The 14,200-nt window shown below is 32.4% G+C and overlaps 1 protein-coding gene across 4 annotated transcripts; it reads left to right on the top strand.

The window, feature by feature from the left end:
• Nucleotides 1–1,898: 1,898 nt before the first annotated feature.
• On the top strand, nt 1,899–6,559 carry LOC112286318 (uncharacterized). Of its 4 annotated transcripts, none has more exons than XM_024528094.2 (5): nt 1,899–2,218; nt 3,130–3,752; nt 3,907–4,570; nt 4,691–5,292; nt 5,577–6,559. In XM_024528094.2, exons 2-5 carry the CDS (start codon nt 3,211–3,213, stop codon nt 6,304–6,306), a joined length of 2,538 nt encoding a protein of 845 aa, XP_024383862.1. In that variant the 5' UTR covers nt 1,899–2,218; nt 3,130–3,210; the 3' UTR covers nt 6,307–6,559. The 4 variants fall into 4 exon arrangements, with proteins under 4 accessions (XP_024383862.1, XP_024383870.1, XP_024383851.1 ...); XM_024528102.3 differs by having other exon boundaries at nt 2,200–2,310; XM_024528083.3 differs by lacking the exon at nt 1,899–2,218 and adding an exon at nt 2,283–2,524.
• Nucleotides 6,560–14,200: the final 7,641 nt, after the last annotated feature.

The raw sequence follows: 14,200 nt of genomic DNA, 5'->3' as shown, positions 1-14,200 counted from the left end.
TTTTAGAGATTTATTAAAAATATAAAAAATAATTAATTTAGAGTAAATAATATATATAATTTTAAAACAATTAATATTAATAAAACAACTATTCATACCAATTTTCTATTTTTAAGCTAAATGTATATTTTTCTAACATTTCAAGTTATAATTAGATTTCAAAAAATAATAAAAATGTTTTGAAATTATAGATACTATTTTTGTAAGCTAAATTTACATAATCACTTTCACAACTGTGTTTTTGTGTAAAAATATTTTTGTGTGCAGATATATCTAGTATATACAAGTATTTTTAATGGCCAAGGGACCACATGCGACTTAGAATGAAGTTCTCAAAGACTTGGAATTTGAGATCACAAGCAATCCACATGGTTTTTCAGTTGTAAGCTTAAATTGTGAAAAACGGTAGTGTCACAAAGTGGTTATATTATAATTCGAAGAATCAAATAATCCTCCAAACAACAACTACGCCTAGTCATGATCCTTGAGCCACGTCAGTAAGTGTCACTATTCGGATGAAACCCTAAATGAGATGGACAGATGATGCAAGTTCATCCATCCATATTGGATGTTCTCGACGTGGACCCCGTCGGGCCCCGTCGTGGCTATGTCTTTGGATTCTCGTGAAGCTCTCGCTCTCAGTGCAGTCAGAGAGCCATGTCTCGCTGTATTCGGGCCTTCTTCCGCACGAAATCTCCGTTTCTGACCCAGTTCAGCGTCTCGATCCGTTCTTCTCACACAGCACTGGATCCCTTCAGGAAAAGCGAGCGGTGCGGGAGCACTCCCAAAGTCAATGGGTGGGTGTGAGACCTTGACGCCTTCGGAGAATCATCAAGGCGCGCAAATCGGAGGTGCAGCAGTTGAACAAGCAACCAACCAACCGCACATTCCTCCTCCTCCTTCTGCTATTCCTCCGCAGCAGCACTCTCTTTCTCTCTCTCACTCTATTTTGGGGCATTGTGCCAGTCTGATCCGCGATGGCAAGTGGTGCGGAGTCGCCATACCCGCAGCCTCTGATTTCACTGCGTCGTCTGCTTTTTGTGGTGCTTTCGAGGAAGAAAATTAGCCAGCTTGAATTTGCCTTGTTACCTGTTAGGAGGGATGTGAAATCCGAAACCCTAGATCCACTGCCGCTTCACCACAACTGTCCCATTCTCAAACTCGTGGATGGTTCCTGTTGGCGTATTTTTCATCCATTTCATCACGAATGGAGAGCTGGTTTTGCCCTTGCGTGCTCTTCTAGAGCTCTAGGGCATCATGTGCGAAGATAATCTTTCCATAAATAAATGTTCCCATATATATGTTTTTTAGAAAATTTTACACATGTTTCACTGTTTTGTTCCATTTTCTTTTCAAAAAAATTATACCTGTGTAAAGTTTTGATTTGGATGAACGTCTACTACACATGTATGATCCTCATTGACACACTTTGAGGTTGTGGGCTCCCAACCTCTAACAAATGCAAAAACATAAGTGGGACCATAAAATCACCAATTTTGTTTAGGACAAAGGAAGAGTAATGGTAGTGGGGTCCTACCCAAACTTTCAATTTTTTATAGGGGTTGGGAAGATGCCTTGAATGTGTGTGTTTACCGATTCCTCCTTGTATTTACTGAAAGTATTCAAAGAAGAGACGAAAAGAAAATAAAAAGAAAAAGAAAAACTGGGTTCTAAAATCCCTTTTTCCAGATCCAAGGCTTCTGCATGTGTGTAAACCGTAAAATTAACAGAGAGCCCGAGGCAAGGAGAGTCGTATCGTGTATTATTACCGCCCCTACTAAAAGCTTTTAGTATAAGTAAACTGGGAGTCGCTCAAAGACTAGCCACACCCCTTTTCCTCGATCCCAGCACGCAAGCAAGCGGCCGCCTTACCGACAGTCAAACCCCATCGAAAAAATAACATTGCATAGTTTGAATGGAGGAAGGGTATGAATCAGAGCCGAATCAGGGGGCGATCTGTGTGTGTTTTTTGTCATATCTTCGTGAGGGAATTGAGGGCAGTTTAGAAGGCAGTGTTGGTGAGGAGTTGAAGACGTAGTTGCATCAGACTTCGGAGCTTAGTAGCAAAGTGAAAGGTTCCAGAGAAATCCCAGTAAAACTTTTGGGTCCCTCCGAGATGGTGGCGTGGTGTGCGAGACGCGCCTGCGAGTTTCTAGGCTAGTTTCGGGAACCTTCCCTGTCGATTTTGGTGGAGGACAAGCGTGTTGGCACTTTGGAGGTCAGTTGGAGGAATTGGGTTTTTTCGTTTCTTCTATCTGTTGGGTCCGATCGCATGGTGTCGGGTTGTCGTGAAGAGTACTTCTATTGCAGGTATCTGAAGAGGATTGTTAGTGGTTTTTGGGATTTGGGGACGAGAGGGAAAGTTTTTGAGGTTTCTGGATGCGCAGAGGGAGAGAGCGAGAGAGAGAGAGAGAAAGAGATAGTCTCTGGCTTGCTTGCGTTTCGGGAAGCAAAGAGGACACGGCAACACTTGTGAGGACTGCAGACAGCGTGGCGAGCGTTTGACGTTTTAGAGATTTTTTTTGTAAGTTTGCTTTGACTTGATGTTTGTCCAATGTGGAAATCGTGAGGGCGTTGGGAGCCTGGATGAGTATAGATACTGGAGTGCGTTGCAGACGTAGAGTTCGCCATCGTCAAGAGACTTTTAAGGTTAGAGCGGTGGGGATGAAGAGGTGCAATTGTCGATCTCTGTGGATTTGTATCTGTTGGATTCTACTTTGTTTTGTGGTACGTAAAACCCTGGTAGCGGTGAAGAGAGTGCAGTAAACTGAATCTCTGAGGGTTATTCTTAGTACAGTTTGAGTTGGTGTACGCTTGTAGTGAAAGAGGACATTTTGGTGAAGTAATTTGTCCCAACAAGGGGTAACTTGCACACGTGAAACTTAAGCACTTCGATGGGGACCTCTCGTTGTGTTATGCTTCTTATCTTTTTCCAAAATCGTTTTTGACTTTGAATCTTGCAATTGTGTGTCACCTGTTTTGAAAATTATTCTGAAAAACATTGAATTATGTTGGCAGAAAGCCCTGAGTTAGTTTGTCGTTTATATGGAACTTGGTTTTGCGTCTTGTTAGCTTTGCAGATGTACGTGCTGGTTTCCGTTCTACACTAATATCTGCGGGTCTGTGCAGATCATCCCTCTCACAGCATTACAGATTGTTGTGAAATCGTAGCCGGCAGAATTATTTCATCTTTGGAATTGTACTGGCGCAATGTATCAGTACGATCCATACGGGTACCAGGCTTACAATAACCCACAGCCAGAGCATTATGCTCCTCCGGGTTTGCCCCAACCGTCTCGTCCTTCTACATTGACGGATCCAGCTTACTCCTATTCAGACCAGTATGCTCCCTATCCTGGTTATGACTCACAGTCTTATGGGTCTCAGCTCAATTCGTTTCAACAAAATTATTATCCCTCCAATTCCCCTGCCACTCCAGAGGACTACTCAGCGCCTTACGCACACTCTTCCTCTCTCCAACATTCTAGCTCTTACAATTATCCTCACTCAGAGCAGCAGCCTACTTCATCTCTTTCTCATTCTGCTGCTAGTCAGTATCCACCTGCAGCGCCTCCCGACTCGAGTTTTTACCCTGGTGTCTCTAGTGGACCATACACTACCACTCCTGGTGAGAGTACGTCATGGACATCTAATTTCGCGAGTCTTCTTTCCAAGCCGGAATCAGTCAAGCATGATGAGCCACATGGATGTCATTCTGTGCCTAAACCAGATGATAAGAAGGAAAATATCAGGTAACGTTCTTCTTCCAGGTTTTCTCCGATGCGTGAATGATTCGTTTTGTATTCAAGTGGAATCTGGGGTTTAATTGTTGATTTATGTTGACGTTTTGGTCATCGTTTAATTTTAATTTTAATTTTATTTATTTATTTTTTCATTTTTCGACAGTTTCTCTGTGAACGAAGCCCAGGCGATAATCAGGAATTTGAAGGAGACAAATCACGATCTCAAATTGCAGTTGTCAAACTCAAGGGATGCAATCAACAAGGTAGCTAGTGAGAAAGATGCTAAGATTCAAGAGTTACAAAGAGAGCTTGATGCTGCTAAAAGGAAAATCTCTAGCCACGTCCCTGTTGGTCCTCTGGAAGCGATTGCAGCTTCTGAAAGAGAGTGGACGCAGAGACAGTCGTTGAAGGAGCAGGAGAACCGAGAGCTTCTTGCTCAGCGTGAACGTGACTGGGCAGTAAAACTTTCAAATTCGGATCAAGAAATTTCTGCTTTACGTATCAAAATTGCTAAGCTGGAATCAGATACGGACAGTAGGCGTGTATTGTTACTAGAAACCAATGCTGCTCAAGAGGCAGAGTTGATCAAACTGAGAGAAGTTGCGAAGCATCGTGAGGAAGAGCTCATGAGACAGAAAGAGGAGATAGAGAAGCGGGAGCAGGAGTTGATGAAATTGAGGGATGAGACAAATAAGCTTTACGATGAAATCACCCAGATGGTTGATGAGAAAGAAGCTATCTCACTCTCCATCACGAAACTTGAAGGGGAGAAAAGTGACCTTGAAGAACAGCTCACCCAGTTGAAGCAGAGCTTCGATGAGTTAATGGTGAGTGCATTGAATTGAATAGGCCACAGCTCTTTAGTATCCATTTGCATATCCAGTGATTTGTATTCTTTTGAATTTTCTAGAGTTCATCCAACCTTACTTCGACATTGTTGAATTCAGGCCAAAAGCAACGCCACTGCTGACGAAAAAAAGGACCTGTTAAGAAGTAACACAGCTTTAGAAACGGCGCTCGAGGAGTGTAGGATGCAAATTGAAACGTTGGAAAGTGAACAGCTGCCAACTCTGAATTCTCAAATAGAGTTGTTGAATACATTGCATGAAGAAGCAGAGGATAAGATCGCACAATACGAGAATAAGATCACACAATTGGAGAATGAGCTTGAAGATGCTGTAAACGCTCGTGAAATTGCGGAACGGAAGCTCGGTGACGCTGAGCAGCGGGAGATGGAAACCAGCCTTCGGTTAGCTGGAGAGCACAGGTCCGCTATAGAGGAGATCCAGAAATTAAGGTTTCAGCTGGATAGCCACGTATCAGACACATCAGATAATGAGAAACTTGAATCAGAGAAGCGGAGTTTAGAACAGAAACTTGCCGAGGTGGAAGGCGAAAAGAAGAAAGCCCTGGATCGTATCTCTGATCTAGAAGAGTCACTCAAGGCTGTCACAGCAAGGAAGGACGAACTAGATGAGGAACTTGCAATTATGGAAGAGACTATGGATAGAGAGGCCCAAGAGCATGAAACTGTTGAAAAAGATGTCAAGTAGGTTTCTACGCTTGCGTAGCCTTCTTCTCTGTGGTTTCTCATCGTTTTCCACTTGTATCTTAGAGCAAGAACCGTACATGAACCTAAATCCTAAACCCCGAACCTTTCCTGTCAGGAGATCAGACCAGAATGTAGTTGTGACTGATTGCGTTTTCTTTTGTTTTTGTATTTGTTTTTTTTTCTTTTTCTTTTTAATTTTTTCTTTCTTCTGCACAATGTGGTTTGTGTTGCGCAGCAAGTTTCCTAGCACCGTGTGTAACATGTTCACTTGGACTGTATAGGTTGAAAATTGAGAAGCTTGAAAAGGAAGTTTCGATCCTGACTCGCGACAAAAACGATACAGAAAAACTCTTACATGCTACAGAAGATATGTTGAGGTTATTGAAAGAAGATATCTCACAAAAGCGTGAAGCTGGCACAACAGCCAGAGGAGGTGAAGATTTAGATGAAGAAAAGGCTATGCTGATGGCTAAATTTGCGGAACTTGAAAAAGATAATGTGCTGATGAACGACGAGATTGCAGAGCTGCAGGAGAAAGTTGAGGCTTTAGAAAATGAAAATGAACGGTTATACAACGAAATTGACGGCATGAAAGAAGATCTCGCGAAGGCTGAGAGTGAGGCAATCGCTAAAAGGAGAATGGAACGGGAGATCAAGGGGCTTAAGTTTGATCTGGCCAAGGGTGCGGCAAAGATTGAAAATTTTGAAGTTGAAATTCAAGCTCTCAATTCACAAATTGAGGTTCTCAACAAAGAACTGCACGATGCGAATGTCAAGATGTATGACATGGAAGATAATCGGAGTGACTTGGAGCAGCAGTTTAAAGAGTTGTTAAATGACAAAAAGAACGCAGGTGTAAAGGCAGCCCAATTGGGTGAAGAACTTCTGAAGAAGGAGATGGAGATCAAAGAGATGAAAGATCAAGTCAGAGACATCAGCGATAAGTTTTTGAATGTCGTGGCTGAAAGAGACGACCTTGAACAGGCCAACAGACTACTTCGCAACAAGTAATCTGGCAAAACCACGTCATAGTCGCACTGGAGCAAGGTTTTGAATTTGTAAACATCTGTAAATGATCTTGCTGCTACCAATAACATTGCATAGTTTGAATGCAGAAACTCTTTTTGGCCTGATTCATTGCAACTGTACAGCTAAGGATACAGTGAATACATCTCATAGATAAATGCAGCCAAGCTATCATTAAGCACGTATTGCTCGGCAAACCTCGATGATGATCTCAATTGAATTGTTCATGTTATCAGATCATGGATCTTGATGATGAGTTCTGGAATCGACCTTTCTGCGCTAGTTAGAATCTTAAAGCACTTTCTTTGTTGACATTTCTTCCTCTACATTGACTCATTATTAGGCAAACATGCATTGACGCGTTTTGATGACTTTTAGAATGACGGTTTTAAAATGACAGCAAAAATGACACAAATAAGCAAGCTCAACTATGAAAGCTTTAATGTATGTAGTCCCTCTTCCATTTTCAAATTCAGTTAAGCATCAAGGCATAACACAAAGAGCATAATAGTGCAAAGTGCTAATTTACAAAGTGACATATCAATTGATTTCACCTACTTGAATAACCAGAATAATTTCTGCAAGGATTGATAAAGTATGTTTAAACATCTATTTGTGCAAAACATTTAATAATTAAAAACTAGGTGTTCTTCGTCAATGTTTGTTCAAATTATGATATTTTTAATATATTTTTATATCTAATTAAATAGTAGATAATATGAAATTGAATCTTGATTCAATAGATTTCTACATCACATTATTCATTCATACAAAACATCTTATTTTTTACAAAATATTAATAAATTAAAATTCTATATATAACAAAGGGACTTTTGTTAATATATATAATTCAATCTATTTTTTTGTCTTAAAAGAACATGGCCATCATATTGACATTATTTATTCAACTATTTACATGGAAAGATGATAAATATTTCCTAAAATCTCAATCTCTAATAAAACTACTTAAGTTCAAAATGATATGTTTTGTTGCCATAAATTGTTTTTTATTTTTTATTTTTGATCTTTTTTTGTTTTATATTGTAAATATCTTTGCTCCTTTGGAATACATTTTTATTTAATAGTGCATTCTTATTAGCCAAAATATAAGTAGAAAATACATAATATTCTAAATACCACCATATTGATAGGTTTTATGTGATATAAAAAGATATAGAATCTTAAGTTGTAGAAAGTCTATGAGTTCAGTCAAGATTCAATCTATTCAATTTCCATTTTAAGAATAAAGATACAATTTGTTGTGTGATATTAGAGCATGTGCTAAATTTGATTGCCATTTTTTTTTCTTCATTTCATTTTGTTAGTATGAATCTAATATTTAAAAGGTTTAGCATGTTAAAGCTTGGTAATAGTAGAGCACTTTTAATTAATTTAATTATTCATGTGATTATAGCTTTTTTTAGATCAATAATCCTTAGGTTTTTTTTGTAGTTTTTTTTTTTTTTTTTTTTTTTTTTTTTTTTTTTTTTTTCTTCATAACAATATAGGTTCCAAACTACCTTAATTCTTAATATCATACAAATTTCTTGCTATTAGAATTTGTATATCATAATTTTAAACTTTCTAATTTCTTTTATGATCTAGTCCAAATATAAGTTAAGTATAAAGAATGAAGTAGCACACTCTTTATAATGTTTTGTTTTGTTTTTTGTTTTTGTTGCAATTAAAAAAATAGAATACTAATCATAAAGTTTATTTTCAAATAAATATATTTAGAAGTAGTCTACATCCTTGATTAGCAATAATATTTTAAATAGAGTGTTTAAAATTTTACTTAATCTAATCTCTTTTGTCTAACTTCGATTAAATCTCTTTATCTAGTAGAAATTTGAGGATTTCACTTATATATATATATATATATATATATATATATATATATATATATTTCTAATGGATAATTGATTTAATTAGAGTAATTCTTAATCCTAAGGCCAAGATAAATTTGTGAAGAATATTGACTATGTCAAAGATAAATTCTTCTTTACTTGAAATTTTAAGAATTAAACTATTGACATATTAATTAGTGGGGTATTGTGCAAATTTATTAAATAGTTTAATTTTATCAACACTTGTGCTTGTTGATTCTTCTTAAAGAGTAATATATAGGGCTTTATCTATTAGAAACAATAAGTATTAAATGAACAAGAAACTCTATGATATTATTTTCTAAGAGAAGATTTTATTTTCACTCACAACTAACGTATATTATTGTTTAAACTCCTACAAACATTATGATTACTTTCTTTTCAAATCCAAGGTAAAACCTATCCTTATATAGTTAAAAAACGAAAATTTAAGATTATTATTAAGAAATTTTAAAATTATTATTAATAATAACATTAAATTTTTAAAAATCTCTATTCTTCATGCAATGGAATTTAATTCCTTTTCTAAATCCAATTCCTTAATTGCATTGTTGAATTATTTTTGTAAAAATAGACTTGATAAGATTTTAATTTATTGTTTCTAAGATTTTGTTTATAATATTTTCTAAAATAAAATTGGTGGCATATATTGATATTTCAATTGATTATAACTTAGATTGTAATAAGAAACAAAAATTTCTTGGAGCTAGTTTTTGACTATGCTTAATCTCTTATAATTATAATATTTTTTTCTTGTAATATAAAAATTATATAACATTGTCATTTTTTTCTAAGTATAGCAAAACATATCTTAGTGCCTTGGCTTCTTTTTAGTTTTTATTGCAATCTAGTTTTCAAATTTCAAAGATGTATTTATTATTGTAACCTTGTATCTTTGATGGAGCATAATTTGTATCTTATTAGACATTAGAATCATTGTGCATACATGCCTTTATATTTATTAAGTCTTTTAGTTGTTGTGGTAATTTATAAGTATAGATATAATTCTTTTTTTTAACAAATATTTTAAATAAATAAGTTAAAAATTGAAAGATATTTAAAAAATAAATAAATTTCTATTGCATATTTATTTTTAATTCACTAATTTAAAAACATTAATCTGCTTGCAACTATAGGGAGACATTAAGAGGTTGTTTCTACTATGTTTTTGTCCATAATAATTGCATCTTTTATTTGTAATATTTTGTATCTTTTTTTTACTTAGCCTCAAGAAAAAATATCTTTCTATCATATTTGTAAGAGTTCATCTAATACCTCTACTTGAATTGTTATTTCTTAATTTGTTTTAAATTTGAATGAGATTTAGATTCAAGAGTCTCATTTCCAAACTATGACAAAACTTTGCAAAATAATTATAATTTCTTAGTGTAAGTGCTTTATTTGGTACTTATTTATTATTAATAGAATTCTCTATTACTTTTATATCAAAGAGACTCTTCTTTAAAATATATCAATTATATTCTTTAAAAAGTAATTAAGCTAATATTCAGTATCCATAATAAATCTTTGATCATGGTTTATGTTTTATATATATATATATATATATATATATATAGTTTTAATTCTCTCTACACCAATCATCTTCTTAAAATCTTTTGATTTGTCTTCTTCAAAGTATTGATTCATTTCTTTAAAACTTCTCATTTGATTAATTTGTGATTATGTAGATTTGATAATAAGTTGATTTTTATTATTTCTTTTTTTAAGATAATGAATTTGCTTAAATTTAACATTGATCTATATATTGTGGTTTTTCATGCTACAAATTATCTCTACAATAATTTTTAATATATAAAATATTACAATGTTAAATTAAGTTTAATTTTTTAATTTTTAATTTTTTAAAAATAATTTATATTTCGAATATTTAACTTTAATTATGATTTAAATCTATACAAAATTAAAGTACTAATGTAATTTTATTTTTATTTCCTTCTTTTAAAACTTATTTAGTATTTTTAATGATTTGTAATAGAAATTTTGATATTTTTTAGAATATTTTTTGAAGTTATTCAGACAAGAATTTAATATGTATTCAAAATTTTAATATTTTTTATTTATATTTATTTATGATAAAAATTAAGATTCTTATTTTAAAAAGTACATAGCTATATTATAGTGTAATAAAAAGAGAAGATTAACATCTTTTTCATTGTTTCGTTAACAATCAAAGAATCTATATATTCTTATGTCATTAAAAAAGAATAGATATTTATTTAAAGATAGTATAATATTAAAATTAGAATGGCTATTGGTAAAGATAAGAAGACTACAGACTCTTGAAATAAGACTAAATACAAAAAAGATATTGACAAGAGTAAGAAAGGCCTCAGTTTGATTTCTATATATACTATCTAATTAGGAGCTACATGACAACATTCTATAAGACCTCCAACACATGTCTAACTTATAAGTTAAGTTTCCTATATGTGCACCACATGGCCAACTTGTACCACAAGTGATCAATTGGTTGGCCAAGTTTTCAACCTAATAATTAACTACAAATATATATAAAGTCAAATTTGCATCTACTAAGCTTCTAAAAAGCTTTTCTATAAGATATTATCAAATTTATGTACTTTTATTTAATTATAAATATTTTTTTTATTTAGATAATTACAAGTATTGATTATATGCTTGGTAATAATTCACCATGTGAAATTTTATTTATTAGAACGTTGTTAATTTCTTTAGTGCGTGTCAACTTTTGAAATCTACACATCTTCTTGATGGATGTTTCAATAGTTAACTAGATAGTTTGGAAGTATTGGTGGCCACTTTGATGTGCACTCTTTTGTAAAAATTATAGACTTTTAGACTACTTATTCTATATCCAAGTTATACTATCACTTTTATTACTGCCAATTTTTTTTACTACCTTATTCTAAATCAATTAAACATAATAAGTGAGTAAAGAGATATGCCAATTGTCAAGTTAGGAACTAAGTTTTGATAATGAATAAATAAGTAGATTAAAGACATTGGCATCATTGGCATCACTAGTATTATCTTTTTCTTTTAGCAATGGTAAGCTCTATTGCACAAATTCAAAGTTTATGTATGGTATATGGTAGTTTTGTAAATCTTAGATTTGTATAAGTCAATATAGTGATTGTTGTATATGTGTTGGATTTGACAAATGGCAATGACAATTCAAATATATAAATTAATCAAAGAAAAGACTATAGCTAATAGGATGGAAGACACATCTATAGCCAAAAAATGAAAGTTGATAGAGAAGATAGTTATGCTCAAAAAAATACCATTGAAATTAAAGATGCAGCTATTACCACCTCTACTAAGAGATAGAAAGTCTTTTGAGAGAGATTTTAGGCTTCACAGAGGCTATATGAATCCACATTTGATAAAAAAATGATTTGAAGTTAATACAATAGAACTTTTGAAGTGGTTTGGCAAGACACAATCAATGGAGTTTAGTTTGAATAAGATCATAGATGAGACAATGTTAGATTTTGTTCTTTGGATGTAGCTGCTTTGTTATTCTTAAGACAAATTTTTGAATAATATCTTGTAAATTAATTTTGTAAGGAAATAATTTATAAGATAAAGAAGGAGAAAGAGATAGCTTTGGCTAGTTATGCCACCTAAAATAACATCACTTAGCAAACTAGATACACAACAAATATGATCAAATGGATCAATTAACATGACACATTTTTGAAGCAAGGATGGCCTGGTGTTCTCTTAGTGCTTGAGCTTGAATGAGTGAATTTAAAGCTTGATAGAAAGAGACATGTAAAGAAAGGCACGTCATTATAAACAAAAAATCAATGTAGGTTAAAAAATGAATTAGAAATGATGCATGAATGTTGATTTTCAAAGTAGAACACAAAATTGGATATAGAAAAGTTGTAAATGCTTCAAGTGTCATCTTTGGAGTAGTCATCTAATAAATTATTTTATTAAAAGATATATTAAAAAAAGGTAATATTGGTAAATAAGTATTGTGTTTAAAGATTGATATTGGATTTTGTTCAAACCATAAAGCTAAACAAAATTGTAATGCTTTCTAAGATTGAAGGTATTTGGTAAAAAGTCTCTAAATTAAGCAATTTTGTGATGATGGAATCACAATAAGAATTTAGTTGTAATTTTTTATATATTATTATCAATGCATATTCTATTTCTATTGACTTTAATAACTTATCTCTAAATGTAAATAATGGATATGTGACATTGTTAAGTTTCTTATTTCATAGGTTTCTAGAACTAGAATCAAATGCAATGTTTGATCATTGTTATGAGATAAAGATATTGCAATTTAATATTAAGAGGTACAAAGCAATATTGAAGACATTGCAATTGCAGCTAGAGAAGAGGAAAAATGAGCATAAAAAAATATTGTTGAACAAAGATCCACATGAAGTACAATATTCCATACTATAGGAAAAACACATGCTTATTAAGAGTTGTTAAGCAGGGCTTTGAAATTATCGACATTTAATGTACTATTCAAAGTACTTTTTTACTACAACAAAAAATAAAATGATGGTTATAGACTGTACTTTTTATGATAAAGCCTTCTTGTAGAATAGTATATTGGTATCTCATTGCTAATACCTTTACTATTGTTGATATGTAGTAGCACACTTTATGGTGAAGTATGGATGTGTTTATAAAGATTGTTAATTAATAGCTTCTATAATATGGCTAAAGAATTGAAAATATGGTGGATTTGAGAAAGATTTGTTTAACATATAAAAATTAAAAGATAATAAAGATAATTTTATTAAACATATCAATTGAAGAATTGTACCTTGAAATATGTCAATATATTTACTGTAATATAATGCTTGCATTATGTATCCATTTTCATGATTACAAATGTGTTTGTTGATTTTCTACAAATATTCTTTTAACTTATTTTGCTACTAAGTTTATGCTTAGGTTTCATAAATTAGGATCATTAAAAAATACATGATTACCTTTCAATGCAAATATCTTCTTTTAGTGGCAAGTATGTGCTTAGACACATAGGTATATTATATGTGGAAAAAAATCTCATCAACTTATGAGAGTAATACACCACAGGAGGTTAAGTATGGTGCAATTAAGATGTAATTCAATTCTTTTGAAAGTATTTGTCCACATTATTAAGTATATATTTCATCTCAATGTATTACATTGCTATAAAAACAGACCTTAGCTTAAGATAGTGATTCATAACTTTTGAAAAAAAAATATCTAATCTTAATAGAATTTTTTTAGTACAAGTTTGATTTAGAGAGGAATGCAATGTGTAAGATGATCTCATAAGTGGAATTACCAACAAGGAAAAATGGACAACGTGCAAGAATCTTTGGCCATTGAAGAAGTAGTTGTTGGCATTGCTAAAGAAGTGCTTCAAGAATTTAGTATAGACAAGACTAGTAATGTATCAATCATATACTAATATCTACCTTCTCCACAAACAATCAATGTATCACATCATACTACTAAACACATAATATTACAATCTATGATTATTATCTTGTAACAAGTTAAATGACACAACATGAAACAAAGACATTGCTAATTCTTACTCTCTCTCATACACATATACATACAAACACAAGCATCAGTATTGTGAGATGAAAGCCAAGGATTTACAACCAAGGACCAACTTGTAACTACCAAGACGTAAATAAAGACATCTTCATGTACAAATAAAATATAAAATGATAATTTTATTTATCTCTCTCTCTCTCTCTCTCTCTCTCTCTCTCTATATATATATATATAGATATATATTAAAATAATTTAAATTAAAATTAATAAATTTATATATTTTATTGAAATTTTAATTAATACAAAAATTTAAATTTAAATCATTTTAATTACAAAATTAAAATCATCTTACAAAAAAAAAACATTTTAAATTTTAATGTTTCCAATATTTCAATAAATGTATGTATATATATATATATATATATATATATATAAGGAATTGTTAAATAGATCCATGCACTTAC

The sequence above is a fragment of the Physcomitrium patens genome, chromosome 1 (assembly GCF_059467195.1).
Source record: "Physcomitrium patens ecotype Gransden chromosome 1, ASM5946719v1, whole genome shotgun sequence".
Lineage (NCBI taxonomy): Eukaryota > Viridiplantae > Streptophyta > Bryopsida > Funariales > Funariaceae > Physcomitrium > Physcomitrium patens.
The sequence above is the reverse complement of the archived record's forward strand: the minus strand, read 5'-3'. Positions and strand labels throughout refer to the sequence as shown.